The sequence below is a fragment of the Chelonoidis abingdonii genome, chromosome 7, assembly GCF_003597395.2.
Source record: "Chelonoidis abingdonii isolate Lonesome George chromosome 7, CheloAbing_2.0, whole genome shotgun sequence".
NCBI classification, from domain to species: Eukaryota; Metazoa; Chordata; order Testudines; family Testudinidae; genus Chelonoidis; species Chelonoidis abingdonii.
Genome location: NC_133775.1, coordinates 22,707,794 through 22,722,347, shown reverse-complemented (window position 1 = coordinate 22,722,347; position 14,554 = coordinate 22,707,794). Strand labels below are relative to the sequence as shown.

At 42.2% G+C, this 14,554-nt stretch overlaps 1 protein-coding gene across 3 annotated transcripts in view; it reads left to right on the top strand.

The window, feature by feature from the left end:
- Window positions 1-14,554, top strand: part of NEGR1 (neuronal growth regulator 1) — a 727,443-nt gene that overhangs the window by 380,455 nt on the left and 332,434 nt on the right. For all 3 annotated transcript variants that reach the window (XM_075067714.1, XM_075067715.1, XM_075067716.1), the window contains exon 3: window positions 9,398-9,523. In XM_075067714.1, the coding sequence (XP_074923815.1) occupies window positions 9,398-9,523 (126 nt within the window). The remainder of the gene's footprint in view (window positions 1-9,397; window positions 9,524-14,554) is intronic.

The following is a 14,554-nucleotide window of genomic DNA, read 5'->3' as shown; positions in this document are numbered from 1 at the left end:
AAACTTCAGTTCCCACTCTGTAGTGATCTGGGACAGAAGGCTCCTATCCACCCCACTTTAGTGTTCATAGATGAGTGAGGTTTCCGTCCACCCCAACCACACTTTGGCCAATTCCTGTCCCATAGGCAGGTTAGCTACAGGGGAGGAAGGGGAGAGGCAGGATCAGCATAGGGTGCTGTGTAGATAAAGTTTCCAGGGTGTCCAGTTTTCGACCAAAAAGCCCAGTCAAAAAGGGACCCTGGTGGCTCTGGTCAGCATAGGTTACCAGACAGCAAGTGTGAAAAATCAGGATGGGGGTGAGGGTAATAGGAGCCTATGTAAGAAAAAGACCCAAAAATTGGGACTGTCCCTATAAAACTGGGACATCTGGTCACCATAGGTCAGCACCGCTGACCAGACCATTAAAAGTCCCGTCGGCGGTGCAGCGGGGCTAAAGGAGGCTACCTGCCTACCGTGGTTCTGCGCAGCTCCTGGAAGCAACGGCATGTCCCTTCTCCAGCTCCTATGCATATGGGGCAGTAAGAGAGATCTGCATGCTGCACCTACCCCAAGTTCCAGCCAATGGGAACTGCAGGGTCAGCGCCTGCAGATGGGGCAGCGTGCAGAACCACCTGGCCGCACCTCTACATAGGAGCTGGAGGGGAGATGGGGGTAAACACCATCCAGAGCTTGCACCCCTGACCCCCTCCCAACCCCCTGCCCCAGCCCTGATCCCTCTCCCGCACTCTGAATCCCTCAATCCCAACCCAGATCCTCCTCCTGCACCCCAATCCTCTCATCCCCAGCCCTACCCCACAGCCCTAGCTGGAGTCTTCACCACCAACTCCCTACCTCAGCCTAGAATCCCCTCCTGCACCCTGAACCCTTCATTTCTGGCTCCACCCAGAATCTGCATCCCCAGCCCAGAGCCCATACCCTCTCCCACACCCCAACCTCCTGCCTCAGACTACTGCCTCCTGCCTCCCATACTCTGAACCCTTTGGTTCCACCCCCCAACCTGGTGCCCCCTCCTGCACCCCAAGCCCCTCATCCCAGGCCCCATCACAGATCCCGCACCCCCAGCCAGAGCCATCACTTCTCTCGCATCTCAACCCAGTGCCTCAGCCCAGAGCTCCCTTCCACACCCTGAAGTTCTCATTTCTCGCCTAACCCCAGAGCCTGCACCAAAAGCCAGAGCCCTCACCCCTTCCTGCACCCCAACCCCCTGATCCAGCCCAGTGAAAATGAGCAAGTGACAGAGAGTGGGGAGAGTGAGTGACAGGGGGAAGGGGGAACAGAGTGGGCGGGGGCAGGGCCTCAGAAGGGGTGCGGCAGGGCGGGCCTTGGAGTAGGGGCAGGTCAAGGGCAAGGGTGTTTGGTTTTGTGTGAATAGAAAGTTGGCAACTCTATGTGTAGGACTTCTACATTACATTTTCTTCTTTAAGTCAGTTCCACAACTCCCTCCATGAAAACACAGTCAGCTAGTTGTGGAAAGCTTGTTGCCTCTTAACAGTGCATATCAGCTCAGCACAGTAGTTTAGGATGTGAACTGAAGAATAACACTATATCCAACTGAAACTGCAGGGGAAGTTTAGACAGGCTTCAACCATAGGCACCGGCTCTGTGGGTGCTCTGGGGTTGGAGCACCCATGGTGAAAAATTAGTGGGTGCTCTGCACCCACTGGCAACCAAACTCCCCGCTCCTTGCCTCCTCCTTCTCCCACCCCAGTGCACCACATCTCGATTCCTCCCTCTCCCTCCCAACACTTCCCACTACTCCCTCCCCCACCGCCTAACAGCTGTTTGGCAGCATTTAGGACTTTCTGGGAGGGAGAGAGAGGAGCAGGGACACATTGCACTCAGGGGAGGAGGTGGAGAAGAGGCAGGGCAGGGGCATGGACTTGTGAGAAAGGGATGGAATGGGGGTGGGGCTGGGGACTTTTGGGGGTAGGGGCTGGGTGAGAAAAGCTGGGGTGGGGCGAGGGCGCTGCAGGAGCAGGAAGGGGTCAAGCACCCATCGGCACAGGGGAAGTCAGCACCTAGGGGCTTCAACCATCCTTAAACACGTACATTCTGAATTTTGAGGGGTGTACAAACTCCAGATCCAGATCTAAATTTTGCAAATTGCTCATATCTTTATAATGGGCAGTACAAAAAATTCAAATCCAAATATTGCGGAATTTAGGGATTTTTGAATTCCAAGTCAGGATCCAAGTTTTGCCACTTATGCAAATCTCTAATCTAGCTGTTTCCCAAACTGGACACCTATGCTAGCATTTCTTTTAGTACTGTGGGGTTTGCCTTTGCAGTTTCCTCTCCAAACAGTGGCCAATACCTAATTCATAGAATCATAGAAGATTAGGGTTGGAAGAGACCTCAGGAGGTCATCTAGTCGAATCTCCTGCTCAAAGCAGGACCAACATCAACTAAATCATCCCAGCCAGGGCTTTGTCAAACCGGGCCTTAAAAACCTCTAAGAATGGAGATTCTACAACCTCCCTAGGTAACCCATTCCAGTGCTTCACCACCCTCCTAGTGAAATAGTGTTTCCTAATAGCCAACCTAGACCTCTCCCACTGCAACTTGAGACCATTACTCCTTATTCTGTCATCTGCCACCACTGAGAACAGTCGAGTTCAATCCCCTTTAAAAACCCCCTTCAGGTAGTTGAAGGCTGCTATCAAATCCCCCCTCACTCTTCTCTTCTGCAGACAAAACAAGTCCAGTTCCCTCATCCTCTCCTCATAAGTCATGTGCCCCAGCTCTCTAATAATTTTGTTGTCCTCCGCTGGACTTTCTCCAATTTGTCCACATCCTTTCTGTACGGGGGGCGGGGGGGCAAAACTGAATGCATTACTCCAGATGTGGCCTCACCAGTGCCAAATAGAGGGGAATAATCACTTCCCTCGATCTGCTGACAAAGCTCCTACTAATGCAATTTTGCTTGGCTTGTCAGAGAGATGATGAAATCACAACTTGAAGCTGAAAGGACTTGGATTTGCAGATATTCACAGTGACATATGGATTTTTTAATACTGAAAACTAACCTACCTACAAAAAGAATGAGTAGTACTTGTTGCACCTTAGAGACTAACAATTTATTTGGGAATAAGATTTCATGGGCTAAAACCCACTTCATCAGATGCATGCAGTGGAAAATACAGTAGGGGGAAAATTAACATAGGGAAATAGTTGGTCCTATGACACGATCATATTCCTAATCACATCAGACACATCATCAGGGGCTCGTTCACCTGCACATCTACCAATGTGATATATATCACCATGTGCCAAAAATGCCCCTCTGCCATGTACATTGGCCAAAATGGACAGTCTCTACATAAAAGAATAAATGGACACAAATCAGATGTCAAGAATTATAACATTCAAAAACCAGTCAGAAAATACTTCATCCTCCCTGGACACTCAATTACAGACCTAAAAGTCGCAGTTCTTAAACAAAAAAATTTCAAAAATGGACTCCAACGAGAAACTGCAGAACTGGAATTAATTTGCAAACTGGACACCATTAAATTAGGCCAAGTTACTGTCTACTGGAAGAGAGGCAGCCACCATGCCTGAGTGACCAACGGCAGGAAATGCTAGGGACAGGGGAGAGTTGCGAACCAGGGACCTAACCACTAGGAAGTACCACCAATAAGCCCCAGGCCCATCACACCATTTAGCAATAAGTACATTTTGATGACATTTAACTTGATTAATGAACAAAAATTATATGTGCAGAACAATTTAAAGTATTTCAAATGTGGTTACAACTTGTATGACTTCATGGATCCCCCCATCACACCATCATTAACTGCCCAAACTCATTTGTATTCACTCAGGGCGCACTGTGCTGTTTGTGGGGATTTATTTATTTATATTTTACTAGTGCTATGTTGTGCACACATGGGGGCAGCTTTTGGTTGACTATGTCCATATGTACATGGCAAAATAACTGGGGCTAGCAGTCAGAATGTTTGGTGGAAGTTGGACACATAGGTCCTAAGCTCAAGAGAGACCCACTCTGAAGCCCTCCACATTGTGGAAGAGTAAACAAAGTGGGCCATCAGTGAGATGGGCATAGTCCACATGCATATAAATGTATGCAACTCTCTCAATCTAGCAATGATCCCTAAACATGATTCTTGTCAGAGTTAAGCAGCAAGAGTAAGGGTTGCACAGTTGGAGCTTTGGAGAGAGAGAGAAAGAGAGATTTGGTCTTCCACTATTATGCTGCACTTAAATTGTAAGTCTCCACAGAGAAAATCAGCTACTGAAATCATCCTAGTGATTTAAGTAATTAATAAACTAGAAATGTATGCAGTGTTGTTGTAGCTGTGTTGGTCCCAGGATACTAGAGAGAGAAAGTGGGTGAGGTAATATCTTCTAATGGACCAACTTCTGTTGGTGACAGAGACAAGCTTCTGAGCTTACATAGAGCTCTTCGGATCCTGAAAATGTGCTGAGTCTCATAGCTAAATACCAGGTGGAACAGATTGTCTAAGGACATTTCCCAGACCTGAAGAAGAGCTCTGTGTAAGCTTGTCTCTCTCAGTAGCAGAAGTTGGTCCAATAAAATAGATTACCTCGCCCGCCTTGTATCGCTTAACTAGAAATGTCTATTAAACCTCCATCTTATTTCTGGAGTTGTATATACTGAGAAGTAGTGCTTTTTGTGTGCAGTGCAGTTTTGAAAAGTGCTGAAGCATATTTTTTCAAAGATGTTATTCTGTATGTGGTATCTGTAGTCCAGATTCCATAAATTCTCCATCCGCTCTCTCTATTCTGAAAGCCTGTACAAGGCTGCAAAACTGATTTGTGTGCATTTTTGCAGCCTTACACAGGATCTTGTGGCAAAGAAGCTGGACTGTGTTATTTTTATTGATTCTTGTCCTGTGTAATTTTTATAGATCTATTTGATCAAACTTACCCTGGTACGTATTTTGGTGCAATTCAAAACATCAAAATCAAATGGTGGCTACTATTCAAAATGTAATAGTTGATCATATCCTACATTTGTAATAACTGAGGCTCATAGGGTAGAGGTAGCCCAACTAGCTTACGAACATGCTTCTATAAACCACGAATATTTGGACCCCTGGTCTTGGGTATAAGAAACATTGTATTGCCTTAATGTACCGTACACCTGCATTCATTATATTACTTTCTTTCTCAGTTGTTTGTGGGGTAGTTCAGGCTTTCATGTTCAGTTCACACTATGCCTAGCAACAGCTATGAAGAATTATCAGGCTCTGTTTTCCTACAGAGCTGCTGTTAGCAATGTCACATGGTTTCCCTGACCTTTATTTTTCTCCAGCCTTTGTTTCCCTCTTTTCATCCCGAAACAGGTTCCCTCATGACTGCCTGTCCTAATCAGTTGCTTTTATTGTTTTAGCATGAAACTGCCTTACACCAAACTCTACAGAGAGGGCACATGCCTGGGAACGTGGACAATACCTTTTTTAGGAATTCTACCTACCTTCCCCATACGGCTTTTTTTTAGGATTAAATAGTTAATAATTGTACAGTAATTTGAAATGTAAATCCTTATATCTATACTAAGTTATTTTTATTATTATTTATTTATTTATTATTTTATTTTCATGGTAAGTTATGGTCTTAGACAGCCAGACACACATTCTGTCTGAATTCCCAATATTTATAGTCTCTAGCTGATGCAGAATTCAACATCTGCAAAAAAATGGTACAGTATATAGCAGATGCTGAGTCATTCAAGCAACTTTTCAGTGAGTAAATGCCTGTGATGAAAGAATGTTTACAAAATCTAATTGTATAACACAGCCCCAGCTGCTGCTACTACGGGTACTACTGTTTTCAACATAGAAATGTAAAACTTCCCATTCTTCTCTGGCCCTCTCCTTTCAAGGAAACATAGTGGCTACCCATTCAAAGGCAACTTGGTTTCATTGTCTCTGATGTATGCAGATTGTGAGGTGGCACTGTCCAAGTCATTTTTAAAATACATTATGGGGGATAATCATAGACTATTCGTGAATCAACTATACTTGGTTGAACTGGATAAATGGCTGAGAAGAATTTATGGGCCAGATCATGGATTTGTGGTGTATGTAGTCACAAGCAACAGGGGAACTATGAGGTACTGTGGCATTCCAACTTGGCTCTCTTGAAATCCACTATTACAGAATTTATATGGGTCCTCTGTGTACTGAGCAGTGGAATAAAATTAAAGGCCATGTGTGGTAATTGCCTCCTGTCCCAGATCTGGACTTTAGCGTCCAAGACCTGGGTGCTTACCTGAAACTCCCCCAAGCTCACTACCAGCTTGGATATTTTTTGTTGCCACCAGGTCAGGAATTTATAGGGCCTGACCCCCCTTTCCTCTCTCTGGTGTCCCCAACCCTTCCTTTGGGGGACCCCCAAGACCCAGACCCCTGGGTCTCTCTCTCTCTCCTCTCCCAGCTTCCCCCCCTTTCCTGGGTTAGCCGGTGCAATGCTATACTTCACTCCTTGAATACAACCGGAGAGGCAATCTAGCTTCCCCGAGGCTAGGCATTCACCTAGTCAGCTCACACAAGAGATTCCCCCTCCCTTTGTCCTGTAGCCTTTTCCCGCCCTGGGACAATAGGAAGGTGAGACACAGAGTTTGGGCTTTTCCCTCCCCCCTCTGCCTCACTAGGAAAAGAAACTTCCACAAGGTTTAAAAAGAAAACTTTAAAAAAAAAAAAGAAAGAAAATATAAAACAATAATCTTGCATTAAGAAACTCAATACAGGCTCTTGCTTATAAGAAAATATGAATAAACAGTCTGATTTAAAAGATAGCCCGATTAAACCAGTCCAACAAATCAACATACATGTCAATACAACACAAAGCTCATCATAGCCGAATTACTTTGCTTTCCTTTGTACTCACAGATGTTTAGGCGAAACTTTGAGATAAGATGGAGTTAAGAGAAGCTTGTCCCTCACAGCCGAGGAAGCAAAACAGGCACAGCAATCCACATCTGTACATACAACACAAAGCTCTTCATAGCCGAATTACTTTGCTTTCCTTTGTACTCACAGATGTTTAGGAGAATATTTGAGATAAGAGGGAGATAGAAGGAAACTTGTTTACCCATAGCCAAGAAAACAACAAAGACCCCGAGTATACAAATTCCCGCCCCTGACTTTAAACAATCCAGTTCTCTGATTGGTCCTCTGGTCAGGTGTTTGGTTACCCTTTGCAGGTAAAAGAAACTTAACCCTTACCTTACCTATCTACTTATGACACCATGTTTAAAACCAGAGGTGTGGTCCATTGTTTTAGCTTAAATACCTGCTCCCCTAATCTATTTCCATCCTTTTTGGAAGGAAATGTGAAGGGTGGCAGCGTTTGACCCCATATGTTTACAGCTATTTTACTACTGTGCACATTGAGTCACACTTTAGTTTTAAATAAAACACTTGTGTGTGATTTGGGAAGAGGGATTGGTGCAAAGAGTTAAGCTGCATCAGGACCTTTGAGAGTCAGCAACCCTTCCTTGCAAGTGTGCAGATCCGAACCATTGGCCCACCATTCTGCTGAAACCTTTTGAAGGTGTGGGGGTGACACTGCTGCTTGCTCTAGTGCAGGGAATGCAAGAGACTACAGTTGTGGCTGACACCTACACTGAATTTAGAAGGCTCCTTGCATCCATCTCAAGTATGATGCACCCACAGAGGTCCAGTCACAATCTGGCCCATAATACACATAGAAAAGTGTTAATAACCTGGACTTCACTAGTTGCCAAACCCAATAATCCATATGTAAAAAAATGAGTCTCCCTGCTTAGCAAATGTTAGATAGTGTTGCAGTGAGGTTCCATGCTTAATAACTTATATAACCCTATAGTATATTTAACAGTACTGTGTACAACCATGTGAAATACTGTAAACTGCAGTTATCAGAAAAGGAACTTAAAGCATTTTTGGATAGTGTATTCTTGATCTTTAACAATTGTTTATTCACTCACTGTTTCATAAAGGTTGTAAGAATTAATGAGATTCTAATATAATTTAAGGTTTCCTTAGCCCTTCTTCTTCAAAAGTAATGGTTAAGATATCAGGAATTTTTAACTAATATGATCAAACTATTTTGAGTGTTTCTGTACCTTAATAAAATTTAGGGAATAAACTAAATACTCAAGATCTTCTGAACATTTTCAATATTTTTGTCATTATGAAGGTTTTTGCTATTACAATGTTAGTAAAGGAGGTGCCCAGTAAAGACAATAGATATGGTCCCCAAGAGAGAGGAAATCTGTTTTTCTTCATAAATATTTTTACTAAAAAAATTGAAATCTCATAATTATATTTTTCCTGTAGTACAAGCATATGCTTGCATTATGGAACAGTTTTGTTTGAAAACTGCATTTTTGGTACAAAAATGTAGCCATTGCTAGAGTTTCATCACATTTACTAGAAGATACCATTATACCACGGTGCAGAATATATCACTTTTTGCATGTTTGACATTGAGAATGTGGCTGTACTCTGAAAAGTGTTTGTAGAAATAGCAGTGTGGTGTTCCCTGTTATCTTTCAGTGACTTCCATACTAAAGGTGCTTAGTTAATATATAAAAAGACACTTCACAAGTGAAAGCTCAGCCTGGATTCCACAAGTAACTTTGATTCTTGTCTTGCTGTGCATCATTACCAGTAATAAAGATTCTGCAGGCCAAATGTTACCCTCCCATTTACCCTTGTAAAACTCCATTGTCTTCAAGTTATGCCCTCACTGATACTTTCAGTTACACTGCTGAAGCCTTATTATATTCTGATTAGTCCTATAAATGGAATTTAGTGAACAATTCCGCTTAAGATATACAGAAAGGAAAAAGAAATGCAGCTCTCACTCTATCTTCACTATATTGGCATTGTAGGACCAACAGGCGTAAAAAGCAATAAAAACTTACTTTATTCACTAATGTGAAGAGATATAACTCTAGATACACACAGGCAGCAGATAGAATGAATAGGAAAGAACTATTTTTGCATAATCATTTTTCAGAGAAGAATAGCATTTTAATTTAATGTCCATTATGGACTAACATGAGCATGTCCAGATTTTGCCTAAACAAGAGCAACACTGGCAGATTGCTAGGAACCTGAGATCTATTCCAAATTTTCATAAACTGGAGCAGATTGCAGTTGTCCTAGTGTTTAATATGGAGCATCCTGATCCATTGGCTGTACCTTCGTATAAATGATGGAATAGTTGTGGTCATAAGCAATTTTGAACAAGGATTTGTTTGCAAAATACCATGAAAACCATTGTAGCTAAAACATTATATTTAAAAAAAAATCCCAACAGTTTGGTTTTCAAGACATATGTCAGACATCTGAGGACTAAAGAAAATGAATCACTCTTTTTCTATTCTTTTTTTTAAAAGTTTCTCATTGTTCCATTTCAGTTTCTCCGAAGATATCTCGTATTTCAACTGACATTGTTGTGAATGAAGGAAGCAATGTTACACTTATTTGCTTGGCCACTGGGAAACCAGAGCCTTCCATTTCTTGGAGACATATCTCTCCATCAGGTAAGCACAAAACCTTTTTTAACCCTCTTTCAGGAAACCCATCACCATTCATGCCTTTATAGATTAGAAAGTGACACCACTACTTTTGTGTGCCCAGTTTAAGACAACTGGACCAGATTTTCAGAGAAGGTGAGCACTCACAAACCATAGCTGAAGTCAGTGAGGGTTGTGGGTGCTCAGCAGCTGTTAAACTCAGGCCCTTAGACATAGGTTTAGACACACAAATTGAGATACCAAAATTCAACTTCACTTTTGAAAATCTGGGCCTAAGTGACTTGTCTAAGGACACAGAAGAGAGTCGTTGTCAGAGACAGGATGAGAGTTCCTGGTTCGCAGGTTATACTCATTTCAGCTGACCATAGTAATCTATCAAACATCTCAAAAAACAAAGGACTCTTTCGGACACAGTTCTCTATACCTAAAAAGGAAAGAAGAAATTTACAGCATTCTGATTTAATATTTTATGCTGTGATTATGCTGTTATACAGAATAGTTTATCAAAATGGTTTTAAATTAAAGCATACATGAAAAATTGTAAACAGACATGATATCTAAAGAAATAATTGTAATTCTGATTCCACATACAGAATTCTTTTTATATTTTTAAAGTATTTTTTGTAAGTGACTAACAGAGTTAAACTGTTCTTTGGGGGCCTCTGTAGACAGGAGCGACTCTAGGTATTTTGCCGCCCCAAGCACGGCAGGCAGGCTGCCTTTGTCGGCTTGCCTGCGGGAGGTCCCCGGTCCCACGGATTCGGTGGCATGCCTGCGGGAGGTCTGCCGAAGCTGTGGGACCAGTGGACCCTCCGCAGGCATGCCGCCGAAGGCAACCTGCCTGCCACCCTCGCGGCGACCGGCAGAGTGCCCCCCATGGCTTGCAGCCGCAGGCATGCGCTTGGCGTGCTGGTGCCTGGAGCCACCTCTGTCTGTATATTCCCACTGATTGCAAGAGCACCTTATTGCAATTTGTGTTCATAGAGGAGTGCTCAAGTACACTGTAGCTCCTTCAAGCTTTCAGTGCCTGAGGCTGTATAAGGGAGTTCTACTCCTCAGCTGTTTCAGTTCCTGTCTCTCTCTGTTGCTGACTGCTGAAGGAACTTCACTTCCGTGTTTCAGAGCTTTGGCTCTGACAATCCTCTGTGTTTTATGTCTAGCAGGATTGCCGCCCACTGCCAAATGGAAGTGGTACACAGCGTTGGTGCTGGATCTGGAATGTTTTTATGTGGATGTTTTTATTTATTTTAAACATAAAGGGTCTGTTCTACTCTCTCACTTCTTTCACAGAAATTTTTTGAACTCCATTGAGTTGTTTGGCAGTATGTTGTCTCTGAATTACTGTCTCCCATTACTGGAATATAAGACTTTTATATTTCAGTTACAGAACAATTGATGATCTGTAACCAAAATATTATATTTCCTTTTATTTACTTCCACATTAATTATTTAGTTTGAAAGGTTGCTGGAGAGATCGCACTACTTGGCATTACTGTCTGGTTGCTTAGTCAGATGTTTGGATACTTTTCATTTCGAATGGATGACTGAATGTGTTTCTATATTGACCAGAGTAATGGCAATTAATTACTGTATGTGGTGGAACATAACATAGTGTGCCTAAAAGGGAGTCTGAGCAATAGTTTTCTTTACAAAACAAGATTTGAAAAAGTTACTATTGACCTTTGGAACAATGATAATGAAATCTGTTTCAAGTGACAACTGATAAACCAGAAAAAAACAGTTGCATCATAAAGATGGTTTATAACTAAATGTCAATCAAAATAGTATCAGAAACCTTGGGGAGACTTTAGAATGGTAGCTTTATATATGAAGTTGCTTATAGGAGGCACTCTCTAAGGTTCTCTGAAAAAATGAATTACATTAGCTGAACCCTAGTGCCATCTTGCTAAAGTCTTATAAGTGCTTCTAATTGATATTTTGTGCAACCCCATTGGCTTAGCTGTTTATCTTTACAAGAGAGGAGCAGTGATTTGGTTATGTTTTAATTAAAACTTGTCACATAGATTTTAATTTTACATTCTAGGTCAACTTCTTTATTGCGTTTTGGTTAACCTTGCCTGCTTAAGAGGAATCAGGAGCGAACGATGTTCAGAAAAAAGAATTCCTTAGAATAGGCAAGGTTAACCAAGCCTCAAATGGCAGTAAAGAAGTTGAGTAATTACTGCTTATTGCAATGTAACTTGCATGCTCTCTGTAATTCATTTAACTGGATAAAATGTATTTTCTAAACTACCAATAGTTAAATACAGACCAAAGCTCTGAAAAAATAATAATAAATATGTCACTATATAGTCTATACAGTATAATAGTACTAGATATGTATCAGTAAATAATATTGTTAGAGCTACCTCCTTCCAGTTATAGCGCATTTGTGTTTGCAATCAAAATTTGGGAGAGCAGCAAAACCAGTGCACTCAGTCCATGGGGGAGGGAACATGTTGGGTTGCTTGTGAAAGACTCTTGCTTGTCTTTCTAAATGATATGCTCTAGCTCATATAGAAGTTATAGACTTGATGAAATTTTACAGCTTGTGTGACACAGAAGGCCAGCCTAGAAATTATTATAGTTTCTTTTGGCCACGCAATCGATAAGTCTTTTACCCAAGTAGTGTTAATGGTTTCTTGAAGGAGAAGCATCCAGACCATTCTTGTTCATTGCATATTATCCACAAGGTATTTCTCTCTTGTTAGGTTAGGTTAGTTCTCATGCTGTTGCTTGGACAGCATAGAGGACACCAAATGCATTGTGTGCCTCTGTGATGTTCTGTTCTGAGCGAAATTTGGTGTGTTATGGGATTGGATGCCTGTAAGGCACAGGGGTCTGTTAACGCCATCATGTATTAGGTCTTCCAGTGGGTCTTTTCCATTCTGCTTTTATTGGGTCAAAGTCAGAGATGACTGTCTCTCAGGGAAGATGGAATGCGTTTGGGGCAGATGACTTTACAACCTTAGAGAGCGTTGAGTGCCAATTGATGTTTTCAGTCATTTTGAGATGCTTCATTTGAATGGTGTCCAACTTCTTTTCAATCCTGACAGTGTGGTGCCTGTCCCATAAGTCAGAATACTTATCACTGAAACATTAAAGCTCTTTAGCACTGAAGCGTCATATTGCTATTTGCCAGTGTGTTCAGTTTGTGAAAGGGTACCTGATAAGGTACTGATAACATATGCAGTGCAGGCTTCGGGTTTTTACTTGCCGCTACTCATGTTATTGACAACAGAGCCGAGGTAGGTGAAATCACCGATAGTCACTACTGTGTGGTCACCCATGAAGATGCTAGAGCCCTCAGTGTGTTTGCAATTGCCACCTGGAAGAATTTTGGTTTTACAACAACTAAGTTTTGGGCTGACTTCTGCCACTGAGCTTTCCTGGGCTTTAAATGTCATAACCAGATCATCCATTGATTCAACAACTATTGCTACATTATTGGCAAAATTGAAGTCAGTACAGTTTTTAACATCAAGGTAAAATGCATTTACTTGGTCTTAGAGAGACAAGATGGGTGAGGTAATATCTTTTATTGGACCAATTTCTATTGGTGAAAGGGCTATCACCTGTCTATTAAAACCAGCTTGCTAGTAGCCATCATATCAACTAGGAAAATAGGGGAGATTCAGGCCCTCATGATGGGCCCCCCGTACATGTTCTTCTGTAAGGGCAGAGTCACCCTTAGATGTCATCTGAGGTTTCTGCCCAAGGTAACCAATGACTTTCACATCAGTCAGTCTGTTCACTTCTGTGTTTTCTCCCTAAACTGATTCTGCCATAGGTGAAATGAAACTCCACACACTGAAATAATGAGAGCTTGGCATTTTTTTTTAGAAAGGACCAAGCTGCCCAGGTCACACCTAAACTCCTTGTGGCTTTTGCTGAGAGGGTTAAAGGACAGCCCTTGGAGGGGCAATCATCTCCAAGGCTGTTCAAGTGGGTCTCAGATTGTCTTGTTATGATATAGCTAAAAAGGTTGAGCCTGGACAAATTAGGGCTCATTCCACTAAGACTGCAGCAGCTCCTGCAGCCTGTCTGGGTAGCATCCTCAGATCAGAAATGTGTAAGGCAGCAACATGGAGTTCTAGACACACATTTACCACTCACTATATCCTGGTTCCAGCATCCAGCTCAGATGCTAGTTTCAGTAAGATGGTCCTGCAATCTCTATTCAAATAGGACTCCTCTTGCTCATGTCCAGGTGAATCGGCATGTGATTGTTGGACAGCAGCAGTGGAATCTCTGTGGACAATCACTCAGAGAAAGAAAAGTTACTTACTCAACAGTAAGTATGGTTCTCTGAGATGAGCTTTTCAAAGATTCCACAACCCACACTCCATCCTCATTAGCCAGAGTCCTATTCTTATGGGATTCTAATTAACAAAGGAACTGACTGCAGGTTGCACCCTGCCCTTTGTAACCTTAGCCATGGGATGAGAGGATGGCGGGGACACTGCTATTCAAAATAATCTAATCTCAGGCACCTGGGGCATATGCATACCAAGAATGGAATCTGTGTGGACAGAGTGTCTCAAAAAAACACACTTACTGTAGAGTAACTAACTAATCTTAATTAACTTGCATTTACATGACTATTGTCTAGGATAATAAAGAAAGAAGCTCAATCATAATATGGCTAATTTACTTCGGCTTCCAGCTGCATTTAACCCCACTTCTTACAAGGAGCAAACACTGATAAATCTCTCTTGGCAGAGAACTGAAATACAGTTTGAATGTATTGCAGCTGCTTTACTATTGTCATGGCTCTGTTTTCTCTGGGATAAGGATAGAGGATTCAGGACTGGTCTGTGGGAAAGGAGGAAGGCCCAGAAACTCTGTGAAATAACTCTATGACAATATAGAAACAAACTGCCCTGGAAATCCAACAGATTATATTCTGTCTGGTAGTCTGTCATGTAAATTGTTGAAGTAATTTTCTTCTGAGGTAACAATGTAGCTGTACTGTATTGGAGCACATATTTTGGAATAGAAACAGTTACAAACAACACTAAAAATCAATTAAAATGT